The 27,288-nt window shown below is 46.0% G+C and overlaps 1 protein-coding gene across 2 annotated transcripts in view; it reads left to right on the forward strand.

Moving 5' to 3' along the window:
* Positions 1-27,288, forward strand: part of CPB2 (carboxypeptidase B2) — a 75,252-nt gene that overhangs the window by 17,358 nt on the left and 30,606 nt on the right. The window contains exons 7-8 of one of the 2 annotated variants that reach the window (XM_075852255.1): positions 8,184-8,288; positions 12,136-12,246. In XM_075852255.1, coding sequence (XP_075708370.1) covers positions 8,184-8,288; positions 12,136-12,246 — 216 coding nt within the window. The remainder of the gene's footprint in view (positions 1-8,183; positions 8,289-12,135; positions 12,247-27,288) is intronic. The other variant, XM_075852256.1, reaches the window with a different exon arrangement.

A 27,288-nucleotide genomic window follows, 5' to 3' on the forward strand; every position in this document is an offset into this window, starting at 1 on the left:
ACCCTAAGTGAGAGAGTGACCAGTTCATGGAGACCTAATGGGTTAGTAACTAATCTGTTGTAAATAGAAGAGTTCATGTTACATGATAAGCAAGCAACCAGTTTCTGGTGATCTAGTAGCCCAGTGATCTACAGGAATGGAGTTGCTTATGGCCCAGAAACTGATGATGAAATGTTTATTGTCTTGTACAAATGTTCATACTTTTGACATAAAGAGACATTTTTGTATCAGCATAACAGACAAATATTCATATACTTAGGCATTTTATATAAGAAATCATGATCTGTACTGACCGCCATTCATGCTCTAAGGCCTGATTTACACGAGCGTGTGCGTTTTGTGCACGCAAAAAATGCAGCGTTTTGTGTGCGCAAAAGCCACTTAACAGCTGCGTATGTCATCAGTGTATGATGCGCGGCTGCGTGATTTTCGCGCTGCGGCCATCATTATGACACTCCGTTTGGATGTTTGTAAACAGAAAAGCACGTGGTGCTTTTCTGTTTACATTCAGAGTTTGACAGCTGTTGCGCGATTCACGCAGTACGCACGGAAGTGCTTCCGTGCGGCATGCGTGGTTTTCACGCACCCATTGAATTCAATGGGTGCGTGATGCGCGAAAAACTGCGAAAGATAGAAAATGTCGTGTGTTTTACGCAGCGGACTCATGCTGCGCAAAACTCACGGACTGTCTGCACTGCCCCATAGACTAATATAGGTGCATACGACACGCGTGAAAAGCACGCGCGTATATTACGCTCGTGTAGATTATGCCTAACCGTGATAAGCTTGAATGCTCAATAAGATTAAAAAAATGTCATGTTATCTGGTAAAGTTGGCTAGCTGCCAGTAGTGGGACATCCATTTATACTTTAATATGGTCTCCCCTCTCATGTATGTATGTATATATATATATATATATATATATATATATATATGTATGTATGTATCTCTGCTTTGTCTAGTTAATACTAAATTGTAATTGTTTATAATATATTAGTCTTGATTTATTTTTGGGTTTTGTATAATTCCTATACTGCTATACAGTGGCCACCAAAAGTTCCGGAACACCCTCATAACTTTTGAACGGCTCCAGGTAGAGGGTTGAAATTTGGTGGGATTTAATGGGGTCATAAAACCTACCAGTTAACGCAAAAAAAAAACACCCCCACCCCAGAGGGGTGGGCTAGGTGCAGCAAAATCTTAAATGGCACAGGGGGTCGAGTGGGGGCTCATTTAAAAGCTCTTTTCAATACTAAAACAATGAGATATTTAACTTTAAAGTTATCATCTTCATTATCGGCAAACGCCGGTGTTAGTATTACCCAAAATGTACCGCGCGGGTAAAATCCTAAAAGTGTGTGGGCGCATGTGCGTGTGAGCTTGGGAATGTCACATCAAAGTGACTTTAAATTACGTATTATAACATTCGGACTCGGCGATACAAAATGGACCTTGTCTACAATTGTAACATGATTTCATGTGTACACATTTCGGTAGTCGCTTGTGAATTTCAGAGAGCGCTAATTCAGAGAGTAATTTTCATTTTTGTACATTTATATTGTCATATCACAAAATGCATTTGACCGAAACGGAAAGGATCACTTTATTGATGATGAGAGGCTATGGCGAAGAAAAAATAAGATCCTATTGAGAAGTAGCGGCTTTATTCAATGCCACTTATCCTATCCGTGATCCAATTTCATTGTCAACTGTTACAGTAAAAAATAGTGTAGTACCATGGTAGCCAGAGACAATATGAAATGTTAAATACTTGTGTCAAAAAAGACAAAAGTATAATAAGTATGATACCTTTATTGGCTAACCATGAATGACTTAAGATAAGCCGTGTCAATAAAACTGAGGTTATAGGGGTGATGACTTAGGAGTTAAAGAGGCTCTGTCACCAGATTTTGCAGCCCCTATCTGCTATTGCAGCAGATCGGCGCTGCAGTGTAGATTACAGTAACGTTTTTATTTTTTAAAAACGAGCATTTTTGGCCAAGTTATGACCATTTTTGTAGTTATGCAAATGAGGCTTGCAAAAGTCCAAGTGGGTGTGTTTAAAGTAAAAGTACAACTGGGCGTGTATTATGTGTGTAACATCGGGGCGTTTTTAATACTTTTACTAGCTGGGCGCTCTGATGAGAAGTATCATCCACTTCTCTTCACAACGCCCAGCTTCTGGCAGTGCAGATCTGTGACGTCACTCACAGGTCCTGCATCGTGTCAGACGAGCGAGGACACCGGCACCATAGGCTACAGATGATTCTGCAGCAGCATCAGCGTTTGCAGGTAAGTAGCTACATTGACTTACCTGCTAACGCCGAGGCTGCTGCAGAATCAACTGAAGCCTCTGGTGCCGATGTGTCCGACACGATGCAGGACCTGTGAGTGACGTCACAGATCTGCACTGCCAGAAGCTGGGCGTTCTGAAGAGAAGTGGATGATACTTCTCATCAGAGCGCCCAGCTAGTAAAAGTATTAAAAACGCCCCGATGTACACACATAATACACGCCCACTTGGACTTTTACTTTTAAACACACCCACTTGGACTTTTGCAAGCCTCATTTGCATAACTACAAAAATGCTCATAACTTGGCCAAAAATGCTCGTTTTTTAAAAATAAAAACGTTACTGTAATCTACATTGCAGCGCCTATCTGCTGCAATAGCAGATAGGGGTTGCAAAATCTGGTGACAGAGCCTCTTTAAGGCATCTGGAGTCAGTCTGATGGGGGACGTGACGTGTGTCTATGTAGTGGCTCATAAATCCAGGTGTTAGATTGAGGCCTTGTGTCAATGACTGGAATTTTATCAGCATCTTGAATTCCCAAATTTTTCTCTCTCTGTTGTTTTTAAAATGACCCTTCAGAATTAGTACCTTTAAATCTGCCAAACTGTGATCAGGTCCAGAGAAGTGTTTTCCCACTGGTGTATCCACCTCCTGTTTTATTGTATGTCTGTGAAGATTCATCCTGGTTTGTAGTTTTTGTATTGTTTCCCCAATGTAGATTCCTTTACTGATGCACCTTGTACACAGGATCATGTACACTACATTGGAGGATGTACAGGAGAACATGCCAGTGATTTTATAGTCCTGCTGCGTGTTTGGTATGTGGATGGTGTTTGATGACAAGATGTTGGTACAGGTCTTGCATTTTCTACTGTTGCAAGGAAAAGTGCCAGTCTCTGATGGTGATGAGAGGGCACTTCTGACCAGGAGATTCCTTAGGTTTGGTGGCTGTTTGTAGGCAAGGAGAGGTAAATCCAGGAATATTTCCTTCAGTTTATTGTCTTTGTTAAATACAGGTTGGAGATCGGCAGCAATTTTCCTCAAGATTTTCATTTGTGGGTTGTATATGACCACTAGGGGCACCCTGCTGTTGTCTTCCTTTTTTTTGTACTCCAGAAGATTGCTCCTTGGAGTTCTTGTTGCTCTGTAGATCTGATCATCTATAATTCGTGGATCATATCCCTGTTGTAGGAATGTATTCCTCAGTGATAGCAGGTGTTGTTTTCTGTTTTCACTGTCTGAACAGATTCGTATGTACCGCAGAGCCTGGCTGTAGATGATGGATTTCTTTATGTGTCTCGGACGAAAGCTGTTCCATCTCAGATATGCTGGACGGCCTGTAGGTTTATGGTAGATTGTTGTTTGTATGGTATTGTTTCTCATGTATATGGTCATGTCCAGGAAATGTATTTGAGATGTAGAGTAGTTGAGTGTGAGTTTGATGGTAGGTGGAACTTGTTGAAGTTTTTATGGAAAGAAAGCAGTTCATGTTCAGCGCCTTTCTTTTGAAGAAAGCGTTAGCATGTGGCCAGGGGCATAGCTAAAGGCTCATGGGCCCCGATGCAAAAGTTCTTATTGGGCCCCCCCCCCCGTAAACTCCTCATGGCCGACGGTCCGCAGCTTTCAGCTGCATCGCTGGCTCTCCTAAGTGACCCGACAATGCAGCACTAGCAGCCGGGGCGTCACTAAGGCTGGGTTCACACACCCTATTTACGGAGGTAATTCGGGCGTTTTAGCATTGAATTACGTCATGCCATTACGTCTGAAATTCCGGAGCTGTTTTCTCCTGAAAACAGCACTGTAATTTCAGCCGTAACGGACGCTGCCGTGTGAACATACCCTCAGGGCTTAAAATGTCAGGGGAAATAGCCACAATACATATGTGTCCGCCCAAAAAAAAATGTGTGTATAGGAGACAGCATAGCATATCTATAGCACTACGACCCTATCAACTATGGATAGCATTAGATACATTGGCTCAGCAGACAGTATCACACATGATAGGATTAGATACAGTGGCTGAGCAGACAGTATCACGCATGATAGGATTAGATGCAGTGGCCCAGCAGACGGTATCACACATGATAGGATTAGATACAGTGGCTCAGAAGGCAGTATCACACATGATCGGATTAGATACAGGGCTCAGCTCGCTGACATTGCGGCTCCAGCGCTGGACCCAGGAAAGGTAAGAATAATAATTTTGCTTCTTTATGTGTCACTGATTATTTTTGTGTGATTGTGTTTTTTTACAGGTTCGGTTGTTGGACTTCGGATTCGAGGACTTCAATGACGGCGTTTTTTTTATTCTCAATAAAATGGTTAACCCCCATTATTACCCCGGTACCCACCGCCACCAGGGATACTGGGAAGAGCCGGGTACGAACCAGTACCCGACCATCTGTAGTGACGGGCAGGCACCGGGGTGGCCGCTGGCTGGTAGTATTAGGCTGGGGAAGGCCAAAAACAGTGGCCCCTACCACCCTGGTAATGCTGCCTGCTGCTGCTGTGTTGTATCTGGCTGGTTATGAAAATTGGGTGGGACCCGACATCGTTCTTTCCAATTATTATTATTTATTTTTTTAAATGACGTGGGGTCCCCCCCATTTTTCATAACCAGCCAGATACAATAAAGCAGCAGCAGCCTAGCATTACCAGGGTGGGAAGGGCCACTGTATCTGGCCTTTCCCCTCCTGATAATACCAGCCTGCGGCCACCCCAGTGCCCGACCATCACTACAGATGGTCAAGTACTGGATGGTACCCGGCTCTTCCCAGCACCCCTGGTGGCGGTGGGTACCAGGGTAATAAAGGGGGTTAGTGTTAGCCTCTGCACCAGCTAACTCTAAGCCCCGCCTTAGCAATGGATGCTGTCAATCAGCTGGCGGCCATTACTAAGGCGGTAGTAATATAGTTTAAAAAAAAACACAAAGACATAGAAAAAATATTTTATTGAAATAAAAAAAAAACACACAACCCTCATTAACCATTTTATTGATAATAAAAAAAAAAGCCGTCATCGAAGTAGTCCTGGAATCCGCCGTAGTCCAACGACCAAACCTGTAAGAAAACACACAAGAAAAACGATTAGTAACACATGTGTTAGGCTTAGATACAGGGCCCATGTGTGATACAGTCTGTAGGACCCTGTATCTAAGCCTACCACAACGTAGGCTTAGATACAGTGTCCAGCAGACAGTAATCTTATACAGTATAAGATTACTGTGTGCTGGGGCCCTGTATCTAAACCTACGCTTATATACAGGGCCCAGCAGACAGGATCACGCATGGGCCATGTATCTAAGCCTACCATGTGATTGGCTTAGATACAGGGCCCAGCAGACAGCATCACACAATCTGTGATCCTGTCTCATGGGCCCCCTAAGCCTGCTACATCGTAGGCTTAGGGGTTGTGCAGTCCCTAAACATTGATGGCCTATCCTCAGGATAGGCCATCAATAGCTGATGTGTCTCCCGTGACCCGCTGTTTTGAAGGGGGCGTAGCACTCGTACGAGAGCTGCTTCCCTTTCATTTCACTACTCGCTCACACTGTGAATCGCCAACACGGATTCACAGTGTGACCGGAATGAAGGGGAGCAGCTCTCATACGAGTGCTGCGGCCCCTTCAAAACAGCTGATTGGCGGGTCCCGGGAGTCGGAGCCCGCCAGTCAGGGCTAATCTTACCTTCCTCTTCAGCCGCGGCGGTAGTTCTGTCGTCTCGATGCTGTGCGCGGCGCATAGCGCTGTGACGTCATGCGCTGCGCACAACGCTTGACGTCAGGACCTCCGCTGCGATCCGGAACCAGGAAGGTAAGTAAAGTCTGTTACTATAGTAACAGGGGCCCGCGGCCCGAGTTACTATAGTAACTTTTTATTGATGTGGTGCGGGGGGCTGTGGGCCTCCCTGGCTTCGGGGCCCGGTCGCAATTGCGACCGCTGCGACCCCTATAGCTACGCCAGTGCATGTGGCTACTTCAAAAGAACAATCTAGCGACAGAGCCAGCCTTACAACTCATCAGGTTCTTACTCCATCACAATTATTTTTTATTTGACAAAGATATATATCTGCAATGTATGGGAAGCGCTATGGGTAGCAAAATGTCACCACAATATGCTAACCTGTTCATGGCCGAACTAGAGGAAGAGTTTTTTATCAACCTGTGCAACTAAACCTCTAGCATATTTCCGGTACATTGATGACCTGCTGATAATCTGGACAGGCTCTGAACATGAAATGCTTTCTTTCCATAAAAACTTCAACAAGTTCCATTCTACCATCAAACTCACTCCCAACTACTCTACATCTCAAATACATTTCCTGGACATGACCATATACATGAGAAACAATACCATACAAACAGCAATCCACCATAACCCTACAGGCCATCCAGCATATCTGAGATGGAATAGCTTCCGTCCGAGACACATAAAGAAATCCATCATCTACAGCCAGGCAAGCGGTACATACGGATCTGTTCAGACAGTGAAAACAGAAAACAATACCTGCTATCACTGAGGAATACATTCTTACAACAGGGATACCATCCAAGGATTATAGATGATCAGATCTACAGAGCCACAAGAATTCCAAGGAGCAATCTTCTGGAGTAGAAAAAGAAGGAAGACAACAGCAGAGTGCCCCTAGTGGTCCTATACAACCCACAAATTAACATTTTGAGGAAAATTGCTGCTGATCTTCAACTTGTATTTAACAAAGACAATAAACTGAAGAAAATATTCCCGGATTTACCTCTCCTTGCATACAGCCACCAAACCTAAGGAATCTCCTGGTCAGAAGTGCCCTCTCATCACCATCAGAGACTGGCACTTTTCCTTGCAACAGTAGAAAATGCAAGACCTGTACCAACATCTGGTCATCAAACACCATCCAGATACCAAACACACAGCAGGACTATAAAATCACTGGCTCGTTCTCCTGTACATCCTCCAATGTAGTGTACATGATCCTGTGTACAAGGTGCATCAATAAAGGAATCTACATTGGGGAAACAATACAAAAACTACAAACCAGGATGAATCTTCACAGACATACAATAAAACAGGAGGTGGATACACCCGTGGGAAAACACTTCTCTGGACCTGATCACAGTTTGGCAGATTTAAAGGTACTAATTCTGAAAGGTCATTTTAAAAACAACAGAGAAAGAAAAATTTGGGAATTCAAGATGATGATAAAATTCCAGTCATTGACACAAGGCCTCAATCTAACACCTGGATTTATGAGCCACTACATGGACACACGTCACGTCCCCCATCAGACTGACTCCAGATGCCTTAACTCCTAAGTCATCACCCCTATAACCTCAGTTTTATTACCCCAGCTTATCTTAATGATATATCACTTCATGTACTAATTGTCTTTGTGTAACATCTAAATGTTGTGATTTTTTCTAAGTCATTCATTTGTTAACTGGCCTGAAGAAGGGGCCTCTGTGCTCTGAAAGCTTGCATATAGAACTTTTATGGTTAGCCAATAAAGGTATCATACCTATTATACTTTTGTATTTTTTGACACAAAAGTATTTAACATTTCATATTATCAACTGTTAAAAGAACTGTTCATCGTTTCGAAATAACTGGTTCAATTAAAGACGCACCAAGATCCGAAAGTTTTTTTTTTGGCGTTAACTGGTAGATTTTATGACCCTATTAAATACCACTAAATTTCAACCCCCTACCTCGAGCCGTTCAAAAGTTATGAGGGTGTTCCGGAACTTTTGGTGGGCACTGTATATTGCTTTGTGTAATTTATTTTAAATCATTACAATTCTTCTAAAACAAAATGGCCTCATGTTTGCTGTGACAGGTCAGGTATGATACGGATGTTTTTTGTGTTTTTCTACAACTGCACCACTGATTATTTCTTAGATGACAGGGAAGGAGAAAACAGCAACAAATGCCATCTGGATTGACTGTGGTATACACGCCAGGGAGTGGATATCTCCAGCCTTCTGCTTGTGGTTTGTTGGACATGTGAGCATCTCCTCCTCATATCCTTTAACAAGTTCGGAAATAGCTTAGAACTAGAAACGTTTTTATTTGTATAATAATAGTATACCGTATATCACATCACATTTTTTTAAATATAAACACGATATACAAAGTGTACCTCACACAGGTATATTACGCTTCATATTATATTGTAAATTAAAAACACACTTATGATTTATACTTAATGAAGTGAATGTCTACCCTTGAACATTATTTTGACAGAGCTACAAACCCCCTGCATAGTCATTGAGTTAAATTATGAAATTCTGACTGCCTTCAGCCACCATGAGGGGGAGCTTATTGCATAAGTTTTTTTTTAAATTATTATTATTATTCAATGTATAAACTTTTGTAGTGAACTCCCCCTTGTGGTGGCTGCAGGGAATTTGGAGCTTTTTATCAGAAAAAACAGAGCTTCGATCGCTATAAAGATATATTAAGAAATTAATCAGTTCAGAATGTTGGATCTAAAAATGACATGGTATTAAAAGGTGGAGATTTACTTTTAACAGGATATATCATCAGATTTTTTTATTTTAAGTGAAATATTTTTGTTTTTACAGTCATCTCATTATTATTGGAGGTTGGGCAAGTTAATGGCAAATAAGCCACAATAACAACACTATACACATAGATAAGGCTCTGTATACATCTCCCCTGTTACTTCCTGGTTTCTGGGGGAAACTTTATTAATCTACTGATACTTTTCTAAACCGGCTATGGACACCTGCACTGATTTTTTTTTATTGTTAATTTGGTTCCTAAATGCAAAATAAAGCAACTTTCTAAATAGTCTTCATTAAAAACGGACTACCATTTTGCTGCTGTAGGGTTTGTGTAACTCATTCACCTGGCTGGTGTCCTGAAAATTTTGACATAAATCCGAAAGAACACAGCTCCTGTTGGGGCTGAGTCATCTGCTCTCTCTGGGAGAGGGAGGGGATTGTAAACTGCAGATGAGAGTATGGAGAGGGGGAAAGCATCCAAGTCTTCAGGAAGGAAAGATCACACAGGCTGAACTGTGCAGATGGGAAATCACACAGGCTATCAGTGTAGAGAGAGAGAGAGATATAGCAGCACAGAAATGAAGCTGTGCTCATACATGAGCGCTAGGGAAGACATCAGCATCCTGGACACACAGACATCACATTCAGCATGTATTACTGGGAACCAGGAGAAGGATGCAAACTGCATATCAGGGGGTCTTTAAATGAATTAAGGTCAAAGTTGATCTCAGCCTGTAACTTCCCTTCATTGTAGCTGCCATAAAGTAAACACACCCTGCTGTACTGTATATACAGAAAATACAGGAATGTATTTACTGTACCTCCAATATGGCCGCTACAAGGAAAGATTTTAAAAATAATATAATAAATCACTACAGACATTTACAAAACCAAAACATTAAAGGGGTTGTCCAGGCTGCGGGCTGTTGTTCATGATGATGAATTATCCACAGGATATGTCATTAGTATAGGATCGGTAAGGGTCCGACACCTGCACATCACACCAATCAGCTGTTTTGGCTGCCTCTGGGTGCTGGAAGCTATGCAGGGTCATTACCAGAAGCAGATGGGTCTGTACACTGTATAGCGGCCATGCTGGGTTACAGCAGCTCTGTTCCTATTTATTTGAATAGGAGGAGAGCTACGGAACAGCAGCATGGCTGCTATACAGTGGTCAGAACCTCCTGAATCCGGCACTGACCCCTGCATAGCTTCCGGCGTCCGGAGGCAATCGGAGCGGCTGATCAATGTGGGGTCCGGGTGTCGGACCCCCAATGATCATATACTGATGACCTATCCTGTGGATAGGTCATCGGCATTAAAAACAGCCTCCAGCCTGTACAACCCCTTTAAATCTCTTGTACAGACTTACATATGGTTAAAGAAACTAGAATTAACACATTCATTTGAAACTATATGCTATTTTTAAATATACAAGTTAAAGCATCTTCCATACCTCTCAGCTTTCAAGTATCGCAAAAAAGCACATTGCAGAAAATTTTTCTCCTTTTAAGCCACGCCTCTAACACCGCTCAATCCCTGCCCATACACACCCAGTTCAGCCCACACACTATCATGCTCCCATAGTGCCTCCCCACAGTATAATGCCCCCATAGAACCCCCACATAGTATAATGCCAATATAGCTGCCCCACACACACTATAATGCCAAATAGCTGCCCCCAGACAGTATAATGCCCCTATAGAGTATAAGCCAACACAGATGCCCCCATACAGTATAATGCCCACACAGATGCCCCATACAGTATAATGCCCCCATAGCTTCCCTATACAGCATAATGCCCCCATAGCTGCCCCATACAGTATGATGCCCCCGTAGCTGCATCCATACAGTATAATGCCCCATAGCTGCCTCCATACAGTATAATGCCCACACAGATGCCCTCATACAGTATAACGCCCCATAGTGTGACAATGCCCTGTAGATAGTGCCCACACACCACCAGTGCCCACATAGTGCCACAGCACCCACATAGTGCCACAGTGCCCATGTAGATGGTGCCCATGGTGCCACAGTGCCCACATATAAAGTACCAGTGCCCACATAGTGCCACAGTGCCCATGTAGATGGGGCTTATATAGTGCCACAGTGCCCATGTAGATAGTGCTCCCCGGAGATAGCTCCACCCTGCCTGTAGATAGCACTAACACCCCCTTTAGATAGCTCCATTGAAGCTCCCTCTAAGTGTGGTATCCCCAGCCAGAGCATCGGCCACGCTGTGGCTAGGGATTCCGCTCCAGGAGGAGCCCCTGATGTCACTGTCCATATATAGTGATGCCAGGGGTTTCTCCAGGAGGGGAATCCACGGCCAGAGCGTCGGCAATGCTTTGGCCAGGGATTCCGCTTTGGGAAGAGCCATATCCTGACGTCACTGTCCATATATGGACAGTGATGCCAGGGGCTTCTCCAGTAGGGGAATCTCCGGGCAGAGCATGGGCAACGCTCTGGTCTAGGTTTCCGCTCAAGGAGGTGACACTGACGTCAATGCCTTTCCCACGACAGAAGTCCCTGGCCACAGTGCTTGCGCTGCTCTGGCCCAGGACTCCATAGTCGAATGCTGGAGCAAGGATCTGACAGCTCCCTGCTTCTGCATTGGATTCAACTGTATCTGCGTCCTGAGGACGCAGATACAGTTAAAACTGGGCAATAACTCCCGCCGCCCGAGACAGCGGGACACCGCCCGGAATCCAGGACTGCCCCGCTGAATCCGGGACGGTTAGGAGGTAGGCATCTTCTGCATTTTCCAAATGAAACACACACTTTGTATATAGCTGCTAATTCTTCTATAAGAGGTTGAAACGTTTATGATTTTCTTGTTCACAAAGCTGTATTTATGATGATGTCCTAGGCACTGTTTCTGAATCTACCCCAACAGAACAGTTCTTTCACATAATATGTTGTCACTATTAATCAACAAAACTTCCCTTACTGTTATTGGGAAAATTGGGTGCTTAGTAAGATAAAATGCCAACAAAAATACTGAGTAAATAATAAAATTTATCCTAGGCATTAGTATTTTTATTTTGCTTATATAATAGTATTGTCCATGACCTACCGCTTTAGGGTAACATGGACAAGAAGCATCAAGTCAGTTTTAATTCCTAATAACCATAGGAGTAGTGTTCTTCCAGAATATTGGTGTCTTCTATGTGCTCCTTTAGGCTCCTGAATGATGTGTTCATTATTTCTATGGTAGTGTCCATCTTTTCTTTGATTATCTTGATCTTTCCGCTTTAATTTTTCCAAACTTATCCTCATAATATATAGTTACCTAACCTTGCACTTTGTTGCTTACTGTCTAGGCGGTGGGATTCTATGGTATAGATAAGTACATGACAAATCTATTGAAATACATTAACTTCTATATCTTACCAGTGATGAATGTAGATGGATACCACTATACATGGACCACAGTAAGTATGTTATTTGTGCAGCAATTATGACCGGTGATAGTTATATTAGAAAATATACCAGTTTACATAATTAAATTTCACTTCAGTTTAGGATAATGGACTTATGACACTTGTAAAATCGTCAGAATTTTGGGGTAAAGAGCAGAATTCATAGTACTATCAATTATGGCAAGTCATCCAGGTCATGAAGTGGTACAGCACTGGTGTAGCTATAGGGGTCGCAGCGGTCGCAATTGCGACCGGGCCCCGAAGCCAGGGGGGCCCACAGCCCCCCGCACCACATCAATAAAAATTTACTATAGTAACTCGGGCCGCGGGCCCCTGTTACTATAGTAACAGACTTTACTTACCTTCCTGGTTCCGGATCGCAGCGGAGGTCCTGACGTCAAGCGCTGTGCACAGCGCATGACGTCACAGCGCTATGCGCCGCGCACAACATCGAGACGACAGAACTACCGCTGCGGCTGAAGAGGAAGGTAAGATTAGCCCTGACTGGCGGGGTCCGACTCCCGGGATCCGCCAATCAGCTGTTTTGAAGGGGCCGCAGCACTCGTACGAGAGCTGCTCCCCTTCATTCCGGTCACACTGTGAATCCGTGTCGGCGATTCACAGTGTAGGCGAGTAGTGAAATGAAGGGGAAGCAGCTCTCGTACGAGTGCTGCGGCCCCTTCAAAACAGCTGATTTGCGGGTCCCAGGAGACACATCAGCTATTGATGACCTATCCTGTGGATAGGCCATCAATGTTTAGGGACTGCACAACCCCTAAGCCTACGATGTAGCAGGCTTAGGGGGCCCATGAGACAGGATCACACAGTAGGCTTAGATATCACATGGTAGGCTTAGATACATGGCCCATGCGTGATCCTGTCTGATGGGCCCTGTATATAAGCCTACCACACTGTAGGTTTAGATACAGGGCCCTAGCACACAGTAATCTTATACTGTATAAGATTACTGTCTGCTGGACCCTGTATCTAAGCCTACCTTGTGGTAGGCTTAGATACAGGGTCCCACAGACAGTATCACACATGGGCCCTGTATCTAAGCCTAACACATGTGTTACTAATCGTTTTTTTTGTGTGTTTTCTTACAGGTTCGGTCGTTGGACTACGGCGGATTCCAGGACTACTTCGATGACGGCTTTTTTTTTTATTATCAATAAAATGGTTAATGAGGGTTGTGTGGGTTTTTTTATTTCAATAAAATATTTTTTCTATGTCTTTGTGGTTTTTTTTAAACTATATTACTACCGCCTTAGTAATGGCCGCCGGCTGATGGACAGCATCCATTACTAAGGCGGGGCTTAGTGTTAGCCGGTGCAGAGGCTAACACTAACCCCCTTAATTACCCCGGTACCCACCGCCACCAGGGGTGCTGGGAAGAGCCGGTTACCATCCAGTACTTGACCATCTGTAGTGATGGTCGGCCACTGGGGTGGCCGCAGGCTGGTAGTATCAGGAGGGGAAAGGCCAGATACAGTGGCCCTTCCCACCCTGGTAATGCTAGGCTGCTGCTGCTTTATTGTATCTGGCTGGTTATGAAAAATGGGGGGACCCCACATCAGTTTAAAAAAAATAAAATAAAAAATAATTGGAAAGAACGATGTCGGGTCCCCCCCAATTTCCATAACCAGCCAGATACAACACAGCAGCAGCAGCAGCATTACCAGGATGGGAAGGGCCACTGTTTTTGGCCTTCCCCAGCCTAATACTACCAGCCTGCGGCCACCTCGGTGAATGACCGTCACTACAGATGGTCGGGTACTGGTTCGTACCTGGCTCTTCCCAGTACCCCTGGTGGCGGTGGGTACCGGGGTAATAATGGGGGTTAGTGTTAGCCTCTGCACCTGCTAACATTAAGCCCCGCCTTAGTAATGGAGGTTGTCAATCAGCCAGCGGCCATTACTAAGGCGGTGATAATAAAGTTTAAAAAGATACAAGCACATATAAAAAATATTTTATTGAAATAAAAAAACACAACCCTCATTTACCATTTTATTGAGAATAAAAAAAACGCCGTCATTGAAGTCCTCGAATCCGAAGTCCAACAACCGAATTTGTAAAAAAAACACAAACACACAAAAATAATCAGTAACACATAAAGAAGCAAAATTATTATTCTTACCTTTCCTGGGTCCAGCGATGGAGCCGCAATGTCAGCGAGCTGAGCCCTGTATCTAATCCAATCATGTGTGATACTGTCTACTGGGCTCTATATCTAATCCATTCATGTGTGATACTGTCTGCTGAGCCACTGTATCTAATCCTATCATGTGTGATACTGTCTGCTGAGCCACTGTATCTAATCCTATCATGTGTGATACTGTCTGCTGAGCCACTGTATCTAATCCTATCATGTGTGATACTGTCTGCTGGGCCCTATCTCTAGTCCTATCATGTGTGATACTGTCTGCTGAGTCATTGTATCTAATCCTATCATGTGTGATACTGTCTGCTGGGCCACTGCATCTAATCCTATCATGTGTGATACTGTCTGCTGGGTCCTATATTTAATCCAATCATGTGTGATACTGTCTGCTGAGCCACTGTATCTAATCCTATCATGTGTGATACTGTCTGCTGGGCCCTATATCTAATCCTATCATGTGTGATACTGTCTGCTGAGCCACTGTATCTAATCCTATCATGTGTGATACTGTCTGCTGGGCCCTATATCTAATCCAATCATGTGTGATACTGTCTTCTGAGCCACTGTATCTAATCCTATCATGTGTGATACTGTCTGCTGGGCCCTTTATCTAATCCTATCATGTGTGATACTGTCTGCTGAGCCACTGTATCTAATCCTATCATGTGTGATACTGTCTGCTGGGCCCTATATCTAATCCTATCATGTGTGATACTGTCTGCTGAGCCGCTGTATCTAATCCTATCATATGTGATGCTGCCTTCCGAGCCACTGTATCTAATCCTATCATGTGTGATACTGTCTGCTGGGCCCTATATCTAATCCTATCATGTGTGATACTGTCTGCTGAGCCGCTGTATCTAATCCTATCATGTGTGATGCTGCCTTCCGAGCCACTGTATCTAATCCGATCATGTGTGATACTGTCTGCTCAGCCACTGTATCTAATCCTATCATGTGTGATACTGTCTGCTGAGCCACTTATCTAATCCTATCATGTGTGATACTGCCTTCTGAGCCACTGTATCTAATCCTATCATGTGTGATACTGTCTGCTGGGCCACTGCATCTAATCCTATCATGTGTGATACAGTCTGCTCAGCCACTGTATCTAATCCTATCATGTGTGATACTGTCTGCTCAGCCACTGTATCTAATCCTATCATGTGTGATACTGTCTGCTCAGCCAATGTATCTAATCCTATCCATAGTTTATAGGGTCGTAGTGCTATAGATATGCTATGCTGTCTCCTATACACAATTCTTTTTGGGGCGGACACATATGTATTGGGGCTATTTCCCCTGACATTTTAAGCTCTGAGGGTATGTTCACACGGCAGCATCCGTTACGGCTGAAATTACGGTCCTGTTTTCAGGAGAAAACAGCTCCGGAAATTCAGCCGTAAAGGCATGTGCAGGTGTTTTTCGCTGCGTCCATTACGGATGTAATTGGAGCTGTTTTTCTATGGAGTCCATGGAAAACGGCTCCATTTACGTCTGAAGAAGTGACAGGCACTTCTTTGACGCGGGCGTCTTTTTTATGCGCCGCCTTTCGACAGTGGCGCGTAAAAAAAATTACCGTCGGCACAGAACATCGTAAGACCCATTCAAATGAATGGGCAGATGTTTGCCAACGCTTTTGAGCCGCATTTTCGGACGTAATTCAATGCTAAAACGCCTGAATTACGTCCATAAATAGGGTGTGTGAACCCAGCCTTAGTGACGCCCCGGCTGCTAGTGCTGCATTGTTGTGTCACATAGGAGACCCAGCGATTCAGCTGAAAGCTGCGGACCGTCGGCCATGAGGAGTTTGCGGGGGGGGGCCCAATAAGAACTTTTGCATCGGGGCCCATGAGCCTTTAGCTACGCCCCTGTGGTACAGCATGGCCACACCATCACATTATCACTACCACCATCTTTGACAGTTGGTATGAAGTTATTATGGAATGCTGTGTCAACTGTGTGCCAGATGTAATGGGAACCATAACTTTCAAAACAATCTACTTTGAGTAATCAATACAAGGAACATTGACTCAAAAATCTTGGAGATCATCAAGGTGTTTTGTTTTTTTGCAAATGTGAAACAAGCCTTTTATGCTTCTCTTGGTTACCAATGGTTCTCACCTTGCAACAGTCCCATGGATATTATCATGTCTAATAAATCTGATTTAAAGGGGTTTTCCCATCAGAAAGATTTATGAGATATCCACAGGATATGTCATAAATATCAGATAGATGCGGGTCCCACCTCTGGGATCCGAACCTATCTCTAGAACAGGGCCACCTAAATCCCGTTCTACTTCTCTGTGTTGTGGCTGAGGCGTGTGATTTCCGACCATGAATTACGTAAACAGCGTAGCGCGCTGAGCTATGCTGTTTCCGTAAGTCCCATAGAGCTGAATGGTAGTTAGAGAAACAGCATAGCTTGCATGCTACGCTACTTCCGTAACTGCCATTCACTACTATGGGAGTTACGGAAACAGCGTAGCTCAGTGAGCTACGCTGTTTATGTTATTCATGGTCGGAAATCACATGCTTTAGCCACAACACAGAGCAGTAGAACAGGGTTTAGGGGCCCTGTTCTAAAGATACGTGCGGGTCACAGAGGTGGGACCTGCATCTATCTGACATTTCTGACATATCCTGTGGATATATCATAGCTGTCTCTGAAGGGAAAACCCCTTTAATTACACACACACCAACCTTATCTGAGCTAAGTGATACCTGCAGTTCTATATATTTGTCTAGCTTCTGAGTTATGCAACGAGATAACAGTCTTAAAGGGGTTATCCGGGGAGCAAAAATTGCATTGCATTAATATTTTTATGTAAAAAGAAGTCACTTACTAATGTACTTTAATGTAAAATTCGGTACTAAATCGTGCATTTCAAACCCGGTGAATTGTTTTAGGAAGTCCTGTAGCTTTTCTAATATTGATGACACGCTTGCTTCCTGTGCTGTTCGTGTCGGCGTGCTATCAATGGCATGACCGCAGTGGCGGATTAAGAGTACCATGGGCCCTGGACTGTGGACACAACTTTGGCCTTCTCCTTCCCCCCCACACGCAATTCAACCCCCCCCAACCCGCTGACACTGTACCCGACAGTGCCACTGACCTGACGGATACAGGTTTTAGCACTAGATACAGCTGCTCTGTATACAGGATACAAAGCAGCTGTATCTCAAAAAGTAAAAATCATTTTTAATACAAAGTAGTTAGAAAGTTGGACCAAACACACTGATACATTGTTTTATTAAAGAAAAAAATAAATAATAATAATAAGAAATTGTAACACCTCTTTTTAAAGTGTATCTAAACTTTTAAACTTTTAAAAAACTTTTGACATGTCATAGTGATGTCAGAACTTTTAATCGGTGGGGGGTCTGAACACTTAAACCCCCACCGATCGCAAAAGTAAAGCGACAGAAGTGCTCGGTTGAATGCTGCACCTCTTCGTTTCTAAATGGCATTCCTCAGAGTGGTGTACATCCGTAAACTGCTTGCTCGGCTTTCCGAGAAAAGCAGATCAGAAACTAAGTGGCATAGCGGTCACCTGAGCGCTTCTGCCACTTTGTTTTAGCGATCGGTGGGGGTCTCCGTGCTCGGACCCCCACCGATCAAAACTTCTGACATTTTAGTATGACATGTCAGAAGTTGTTTAGAAGTTGAGTTACACTTTAAAGAGGTTTTCCCATGAGGGACATTTATGACATATCCACAGGATATGTCATAAATGTCAGATAGATGCGGTTCCCACCGCTGGGACCCGCACCTATCTCTATAATGGGGGCCCCCTAACCCTGTTCTACCTCTTTCTGCTCTCGCTGCCACCCAGCCTCTTCCTGACTACATGGTCTGGAGGTACGATAACAGTATAGCTCGCTGGGCTATGCTGTTTCTGCAACTCTCATAGTAGTGAATGGCAGTTACGGAAGCAGCATAGCATTTGAGCTACGCTGTTTCCGTAACTCCCGACCATGAAGTCAGGAGCTACCCCCATGGCCGATTCTGGCTTTTCTGCTGCCTGAAGCAAAAATTGAAATGGCACCACCCAGATTTTGGCAGGACTATGAGTCTTCAGGATAGTGGCACCGCCCCATAACCCTTTAATGAGTAATTAGCATATAGTATGCACCGTTTTAAAAGTTGAATTTATAGATTTTGTTGCATCTGAAAAAAACCTGCAGGGGAATGCTTGGAAATATTGTTAGGTCATGTATTACTGCATGGTGGCGGTTCAGCGGGTTGAAACTACCTGACAGGTTCCCATTAAATATACAATGAATTGAAAACAATTCCATCTTCCCTGCAATTTTGTTATTATAAATATATCCTACATAATTACAGCATCAGAACCAAGCTCTGACATATAAAGCTCCAGAACAAAGCTCAGTACATATGTACAGCCCCAGAACAAAGCTCAGTACATACATACAGCACCAGAACAAAGCTCAGTACATTTATACAGCACCAGAACCAAGCTCAATACATATGTACAGCACCAGAAAAAAGCTCAGTACATATATACAGCCCCAGAACAAATCTCAGTACATACATACAGCACCAGAACCAAGCTCAGTACATTTATACAGCCCCAGAACAAAACTCAGTACATACATAGAGCCCCAGAACCAAGCTCAGTACATATATACAGACCCAGAACCAAGCTCAGTACAAATATACAGCACCAGAACAAAGCTCAGTACATATATACAGCACAGGAACCAAGCTTAGCACATATCTACAGTCCTAGAACAAAGCTCAGTACATATATACAGCCCCAGAACCAAGCTCAGTACATATATACAGCCCCACAACCAAGCTCAGTACATATAAACAGTCCCAGAACTAAGCTTAGTACAAATATACAGCACCAGAACAAAGCTCAGTACATATATACAGCTCCAGAACCAAGCTCAGTACATATATTGTAGTGTCCACGTCCGCGGACCGTTGGGATTACTCACCCCCCGACGGCCGCAGCCATGGATCTGGGAGCGCTGCCCTGCATCTCCTCCCCAGGAGACGCCAGCAGTCAGTTCTGCTCCGTTCTGCAGTGTCCCGTAGGGTGCGCGCGCACGCTCGTGCCAGCCTCAAAGGGCCAGCGCACGCACATGAAAATAATCATCAATTAACCCATGATCACCCTGGACTATAAAAAGGGCTTTGCCCTTTTCTCATTGCCTGTGTGTTGTTGTGTTTACCCATGTTAGTCTTGCAATTGCTCCTTCCTTTAGTGTTATCCTGTTTCCAGTGTTCCCGTACATGCTACCTGTATCCTGTATTCCATGCTACCGTTGTACCTGGGCCTTAGAAAGTTGGAGTCGTGTTGTGCCATCGGTCACACCTGCTGTCTGCTGTCAAGGTCCCATCTGAGCCTAGCCATTACTACTTGGTACACTGTTTGGTCAGCTGCTATACCGCTACGACGGTACGGTGGGTCCACATACCCACAGATCGTTGCAGTACGCTAAGGCCATGGACCCTGCTGGTCAACCCAAGATCATGTCGACATCACAAACCATGCAGGCGGACATGCTAGTCTGCCAATTATGACAGGACCAACTCATCCAAGCGGTGAACGCCATTACACATCGGCTGGATGCAAAAGCTGCAGTCATCTCAGCATCCATTCCGGTTGTTCCGGCTGTTCCTCCTGCTACACCTCCTGTCAGTACCAGTGCTGACTCCCCATTCTCGCTGCCACTACCTCCTCGCTATGAAGAAGACGCGAGGACCTGCAGAGGATTTCTGAACCAGCGCCAGATCCACTTCAGTCTACATGCCAGAGCATTTCCTACTGATGGCGCAAGGATCGCATTTATAGTCTCACTCCTTACTGGCAAGGCCCTAGCATGGGCAAACCCTATCTGGGAACGTCAGTGTAACGTCCGTGGTCGCTGACCACGAACTGCTCTCATCCTGCCGACGCCTTTCTCTCCAGAGATGCCAGCACATGCGGATGTCCTGTTCCGCAGTCACCACTAGGGTGCGCGTGCGAGCTCAGTCCAGCCATAAAGAGTCAGAGCGCACACATGTGTGAGATTGAGCTGATTGCTCCCAGATCACCCTGAACTGTAAGAAGGGCCCTACCCCTTCCTTCATTGCCTGAGCGTTGTGTGTACCTACCCGTGTTAGTCTTTGCAATGGTCCCTTAAGTGATTTCCAGTTCCCAGTGTTCCCGTTCCTGCTACCTGTATCCTGTATCCCTTGCTACCATGTTCATGTGCTGTACAGAGTTGGAGTCGTGTTGTGTCGAATACTACACCCGCTGTGTTTCACCGCACCTGTTGTCTGCCTGCTGCCTGAGTTCCATCCGAGCCTAAACCATCGCTACTGTCTGAATTGCCACAGGTACATTTATCCGAACTATAGACATTGACTTTGTGCCCTGTTTGGCCAGCTGCTATCCCGCTATGGCGGTACGTCCCAGTGGGTCCACATACCCACAGATCGTGACAGTACGCTCAGGCCATGGACCCCGCTGGTCAATCTAAGACCATGACGACGTCACAGATGATGCGGGCGGATATGCTAGACCTCTGGTCTCAACAGGGCTCCTCTAGGCGTTGAACATGATTTCACATCGGCTGGATATGCAAGCTGCCATTCCTCCTGCTACACCTCCTGGCAGTACGGATCCTTCGACGACACCTCCTGGCAGTGCTGATCCCCAGTTTTCTCTGCTACTACCCCATCGCTATGATGGAGACGCGAGGACCTGCAGGGGATTTTTGAACCAGTACCAGATCACCTCAGTCTGTATGCAAGTGCATTTTCTTCTGACGGCGCAAGGGTCGCTTTCATCATCTCTCTCTTCACTGGCAGAGCCCTAGCATGGGCGAACCCCATCTGGGAATGACAAGGACCAGAGACCCGTGATTTCCAGGGGTTGATACGGACATTTCGTATGGTATTTAAGGAACCTGGACGAGTCTCGTCGGCAGTCGCCTCCTTGCTGAACCTTCGCCAGGGAGACACTTCCGTGGGAGACTACGTTACTCACTTCCGCACCCTAGCGGGAGAGTTGTTATGGAACAACGAGGCCTTGGTGGCAACATTTTGGCAGGGACTGTCCCCTGAGATTAAGGACGAGCCCGAGATCTGCCATCTACCCTGGACGATCTCTTTCTTCTGGCCGCCCGGATCGACATAAGGATCAGAGAACGGTTCCAAGAAGCTCTTCGGGAGGGGGGACTCCCTAGTCCGGCTCCCACATTTCAGCAACCCCTGCTGTCCTCAGCAGCTGTTCCACCTAAGGAGTCTCTGAAGATGGACCATCTCAAACTGTCTATCCAGGAGAAACAACGCAGACGCACTTTGGAAGTCTGTCTGTATTGCAGCCTCGGAGGCCATCTTTTGCGTCTGTGCCCCCAAATGCCCCAGAACCTAGGGTTGGTTGGAGAGACAACTCTGGGTGAGGAGGGACCTTCTTCCAAATTGTCCATCCCCGTGACCATAGTGTCCGGCAAGAAGACGCACCGGGTCTCTGCCTATCTGGACTCTGGATCCACAGCTAACTGTATTCAAAAACACCTGGTGGATCTTCTTCAGTTGCCTACTAACCCCCTGGAGAGGCCTTTGATCATTGCCTCGGTGAATGGACTGCCTCTGCCAGACCAATTGTAGCTGTGACCAAACCACTGAAGCTCCAAGTGGGAGCCCTTCATTCCAAGCTGATCTAGTTTTTTGTCCAGTCCAAAGCGGTCAACCCTGTGCTGCTGGGCCTGCTCTGGCTCCGACTACATGCCCCAGTTCTGGACTGGAATTCTGGAGAGGTTCTACAGGGGGTTCCTTGAGCCTCAGCCGCTGCCTGGGGCAGATCCATCTGGCCCAGTTTCCCCAGTCGCAGTCATTGGCAGGATTGCCTTCTCATTACTTCCAGTTTGCGGATGTCTTTAGCAAGAGGGAGGCTGAGACGCTGCCTCCTCACTGGGCGTATGACTGCCCTATTGATCTGGTTTGTAACGCATCCCTTCCCTGTGGAAGTCTATGTCTATGTCCGCCTATATTAAGGAGAATGTGGAGAGGGGTTTCATACGGAAATTTTCCTCCCCGCCCAGGTCCAGGTTCTTCTTCGTCAAAAGGAGGGATGGATCCCTTCGACCCTGCATCGACTACCGGCATCTCAACCAGATCACGGTAAAAAATAGATATCCGCTGCCATTGATTTGAGAACTGTTTGATCGAATACGAGGAGCAAAAAATGTTTCTAAGCTAGACCTGCGGGGGGCTTACAATCTAATCCGGATTCGCAGGGGTGACGAATGGAAGATGGCATTTAAGACTCGAGACGGGCACTATTAATACCTGGTAATGCCCTTCGGTCTGTGTAAAGCTCCCGCGGTCTACCAAGAGTTTGTTAATGACATCTCCCGAGATCTCCTCTATGTCCTGGAATGGTCACGCCCTCAAGGCTTAAGGGCCATACAGCATTTCTTGGGATTCGCCAACTTTTACTGGAAGTTCATCCCGAACTTCTCCTCCCTGAAAGCTCCCATCTCTGCCCTCATCAAAAAAGGCATGAATGCCAAGGTGTGGACTCCAGAGGCAGAGGCCACATTTAATAGCTTGAAGAATGCCTTCACGTCAGCCTCAACCCTCCATCATCCTGATGTATCTCTACAGTTTTCATTGGAGGTGGACGCCTCCTCTGTTGGTGCTGGCGCACTTCTGTTCTAGAGAGTTCCCAAAGTCAAGACAGTGGTATGTGGCTATTACTCCAAGCTGTTCTCTTCCGCAGAGCGCAACTACTCAATTGGGGATCGGAAGTTACTGGCCATCAAACTGGCCCTGGAAGAGTGGAGACACCTACTAGAGGGCGCAGCTCATCCCATCCTGATATTCACTGACCACAAGAACCTCACCTATCTCCAGATGGCCCAACGGCTGAACCCCGGTCAAGCCAGGTGGTCGCTGTTCTTTGCTCGTTTCCAGTTTAAGCTCCACTACCGCCCTGCCGACAAGAATGTGAGGGCCGATGCCCTGTCCAGGTCATTCGAGACAGAGGACACCATGGAGTCTCCACAAAATATCATTGACCCTTCCTGCATCATCTCTGTCAACCCCCTGCAAGTTAGAGACATCCCTCCGGGGAGGACTTTTGTGCGTCTGTCAGACAAAAGAATCCTCTGCTGGCTCCAAATTGGCAGGTTACGCGGGTGTCCGTAAGACCCGAGACCTGATTGCCCGTCAGTTTTGGTGGCCCACTCCTTTCACGTGTCTCTTCTGAAACCTGTGGTCCTGAACCGCTGCTCTAAGACTCTTAGCCCTGCAGTTGCCCCCTTTGCCAGGGGGACACCTCTGTGAGAAAGTACGCCATTCAGATCCGCACCCTGGCGGCAGAGCTGTCCTGGAACAATGAGGCCTTGGTCTAAAATTAAAGACACGCTTGGCGCTCATGATCTGCCACCTACCCTGGATGATCTCATACTTCTAGCCACCCGGATTGACATAAGGATCCGGGAGCGATACCAAGAGGTTCGTCGGGAGAGAAGATTTCCTAAGCTGGCTGTATCTTCCAGCAATCCCTGTTGCTCTCACCCGTTGTCCCACCAGAGGAGCCTATGCAAGTTGATCGGCTCAAACGGTCTGCCCAGAAGAAACACTACAGATTCACTTCAGGACTTGTATTGCAGCCTCGGAGGCCATGTTGTGCGTTTGTGCCCTCAGAAGCAAAAGAAACTCCAATGCCTAGGATTGGTTGGAGAGACAACCCTAGGTGGAAAAGTGCTAGATAGAAAGTTCGCCTCTAAACTATCCATTCCCGTGACCATAGTGTCTGGTGAAAAGACGCACCGGGTCTCTGCATATCAGGACTCAGGGTCCGCAGCGAACTTCATCCAAAAAGGCCTAGTGGATCTTCTCCAGTAGCCCTCAGTCCCTCTGGAGACATCTTTGGCTGTTGCCTCGGTAAATGGACTGCCTCTGCCCGACCTGATTGTATCTGAAACCAAGCTGCTGAAGCTCCAAGTTGGAGCCCTTCATTTGGAACTAATTTTGTTTCTTGTTTTGCCTAAAGCCGTCAATCCTGTCCTACTGGGCCTGTCTTGGCTCCGACTACAAGCCCCAGTCTTGGACTGGAATTCCGGAGAAGTTCTCCAATGGAGCTCCAAATGTTGCAACTGCTGTCTGTTACAGATCTATCCTGTCCAGCCTCCTCTGCCTCAGTCATTGGCAGTATTACCCCTCATTACTCTCAGTTTGTGGATGTCTTCAGCAAGAAGGAGGCTGAGACGCTTCCTCCACACCGGGCTTATGACTGCCCCATTGAACTGGTTCCAAATGCATCCCCTCCCCGTGGTCGGGTATACCCTCTCTCCATCCTAGAGACTCAGTCTATGTCATCCTATATCAAGGAGAATCTGGAGAGGGGTTCCATACAAAAATCCTGCTCCCTGGCCGGGGCCGGGTTCCTCTTTGTCAAGAAAAAAGACGGCTCTCTTCGGCCTTGCATTGACTACCGTGGTCTCAATCAAGTCACGGTCAATAACAAAATATCCGTTGCCACTAATTTTCTAACCATTTGACCGCATACGAGGAGCCAAGATCTTCTATAAACTAGATTTGCGTGGGGCTTACAATTTGACCCAAATCCGTCAAGGGAATGAGTGGAAGACAGCGTTTAACACTCGAGATGGGCATTACGAATACCTGGTGATGCCCTATGGTCTGTGTAACGCTCCCGCGGTCTTCCAGTAATTCGTCAATGATATTTTCCGAGATCTTCTCTATGTCTGTGTTGTGGTCTATCTCAATGATATTCTGATTTTCTCTCCAGATCCGACGACTCATCGGAGGCATGTATGTCAAGTTCTACTGCGATTAAGGGAGAATCGTCTGTATGCCAAGCTCGAGAAGTGCGTATTTGAAAAGAAGTCTCTGCCCTTCCTGGGTTACATCATCTAGAATCAAGGTCTCAAGATGAATCTTGAGAAAGTAATGTTCGTCCTGGAATGGCCACGTCCTCAGGGCATGCAGTCCATGCAGCGTTTTTTGGGAGTCGCCAACTTCTACCGGCAGTTTATCCCAAACTTCTCATAATTGACGGCTCCCATCTCTACCCTTACCAAGAAGGGTATGAACGCCAAGGTGTGGACTCAAGAGGCAGAATCTGCATTTAATAGCCTCAAGAATGTCTTTACCTCAGCCTCAATCCTCCATCATCCTGACATCTCTCGACAGTTCTCGTTGGATTCTTCCTCTGTTGATGCAGGTGCACTTCTGTTCCAGCGAGGCTTCAAAGGAAAGGCAGTGATATGTGGCTATTACTCAAGACTTTTTTCCTCTGCAAAGCGCAATTACACTATTGGGGATCAATAGTTACTGCCCATTAAATTGGCTCTAGTGAAGTGGAGACATCTGATAGAGGGCGCAGCCCACCCCATCCTGATATACACCGACCAAAAGAACATTACATATCTCCAGTCGGCTCAACGGCTCAATCACCATCAAGCCAGGTGGTCACTGTTCTTTGCACGGTTCCAGTTTGTGCTCCACTTCCGGCATGTGGACAAAAATGTTAGGGCCGATGCCCTGTCCAGGTCATTTGAAGCAGAAGACACTGTGGAGCCTCTGCAAATTATCATTGACCCATTCTGTATTATTTCTGCTAATCCTCTGCAAGTTAGAGACATCCCACAGGGTAGGACTTTTGTGCGGTTGGCAGACAGGTGGAGATTCCTTCGCTGTGGGCACAGCTCCAAACTAGCTGGGCACGCGGGTGCTCGTAAGACCCAAAATCTGATTGCCCGTCATTTCTGGTGGCCCACGATGCCCAAATATATTGTGGCCTTTGTCTCGTCCTGTAATGTGTGTGCTTCCAACAAAGTTGCTCACTCCAAGCCTGCTAGTCTGCTCCAACCTCTGCCTGTGCCCAATTCTCCCTGGCAGCATATAGCAATGGACTTTGTCACTAGCCTTCCTTCCTCTGCAGGATGCAATATGGTCTGGGTGGTGGTGGACCAGTTCTCGAAGATGGCTAATTTTATCCCGCAGACCGGCCCACCTTCTGCTCCTGAGCAGGCAATTCTCTTCATCCAGCCATCTTCCATTGGCAAGGTTTGCTTCTTCATATCTTGTCTGATCGGGGGGGGGGGGGGGGGGGGGTTCAGTTCACCTCGAAATGCTGGAGAGCCATCTGTAAACTCCTAGACGTGAATCTGGACTTTTCTTCAGCCTATCATCCTCTGTTTAATGGCCAAGTCGAGAGGATTAACCAAATCATGGAGAATTATGTTCGCCACTTCATCACCATGCAGCATGATGATTGGGTACAGCTTCTACCATGGGCCGAGTTCTCGTACAATAACCACACAAGTGAGTCCACCACCTCCACACCATTCTACATCGTCTATGGCCAACATCCACAAATTCCTCTTCCTGTTCCGGCTACATCCCTGGTACCCATAGCTGACTCTGCATTTGGAGATTTTCTACAGGTTTGGCAGCAAACCCGGTCCTCTATTCTGCAGGCAGTCGATCGCATGAAGCGAAAAGCAGATGCTAAGAGAAGAGAGCCACCTTTATATCTTACAGTTACCAAAGTCTGGCTATCCTCATGGAATATCCGGCTAAGGGTGCCGTCATACAAGTTTGCTCCCAGGTTCCTCTGACCCTTTGAGATGCTAATGCAAATCAACCCTGTCTCTCTTCGGCTGCCTCCTATCCTCAGGATCCCCAACTCCTTTCATGTGTCCCTCATGAAGCCTGTGGTCCTGAACCGCTACACAAAAACACCTAGCCCTGCAGTTGCTCCCAGCGGTTCTTCCGATGTATTCGAGCTTAAGTAGATCCTGGACTTCAAAAAAGTAGGAGGAAGAACGTTTTATTTGTTGGATTGGAAGTGGTTTGGTCCAGAGGAGAGGTCCTGGGAGCCAGAAGAGAACCTCAT

This window comes from Rhinoderma darwinii, chromosome 2 (genome assembly GCF_050947455.1).
Source record: "Rhinoderma darwinii isolate aRhiDar2 chromosome 2, aRhiDar2.hap1, whole genome shotgun sequence".
Taxonomy (NCBI): Eukaryota; Metazoa; Chordata; class Amphibia; order Anura; family Rhinodermatidae; genus Rhinoderma; species Rhinoderma darwinii.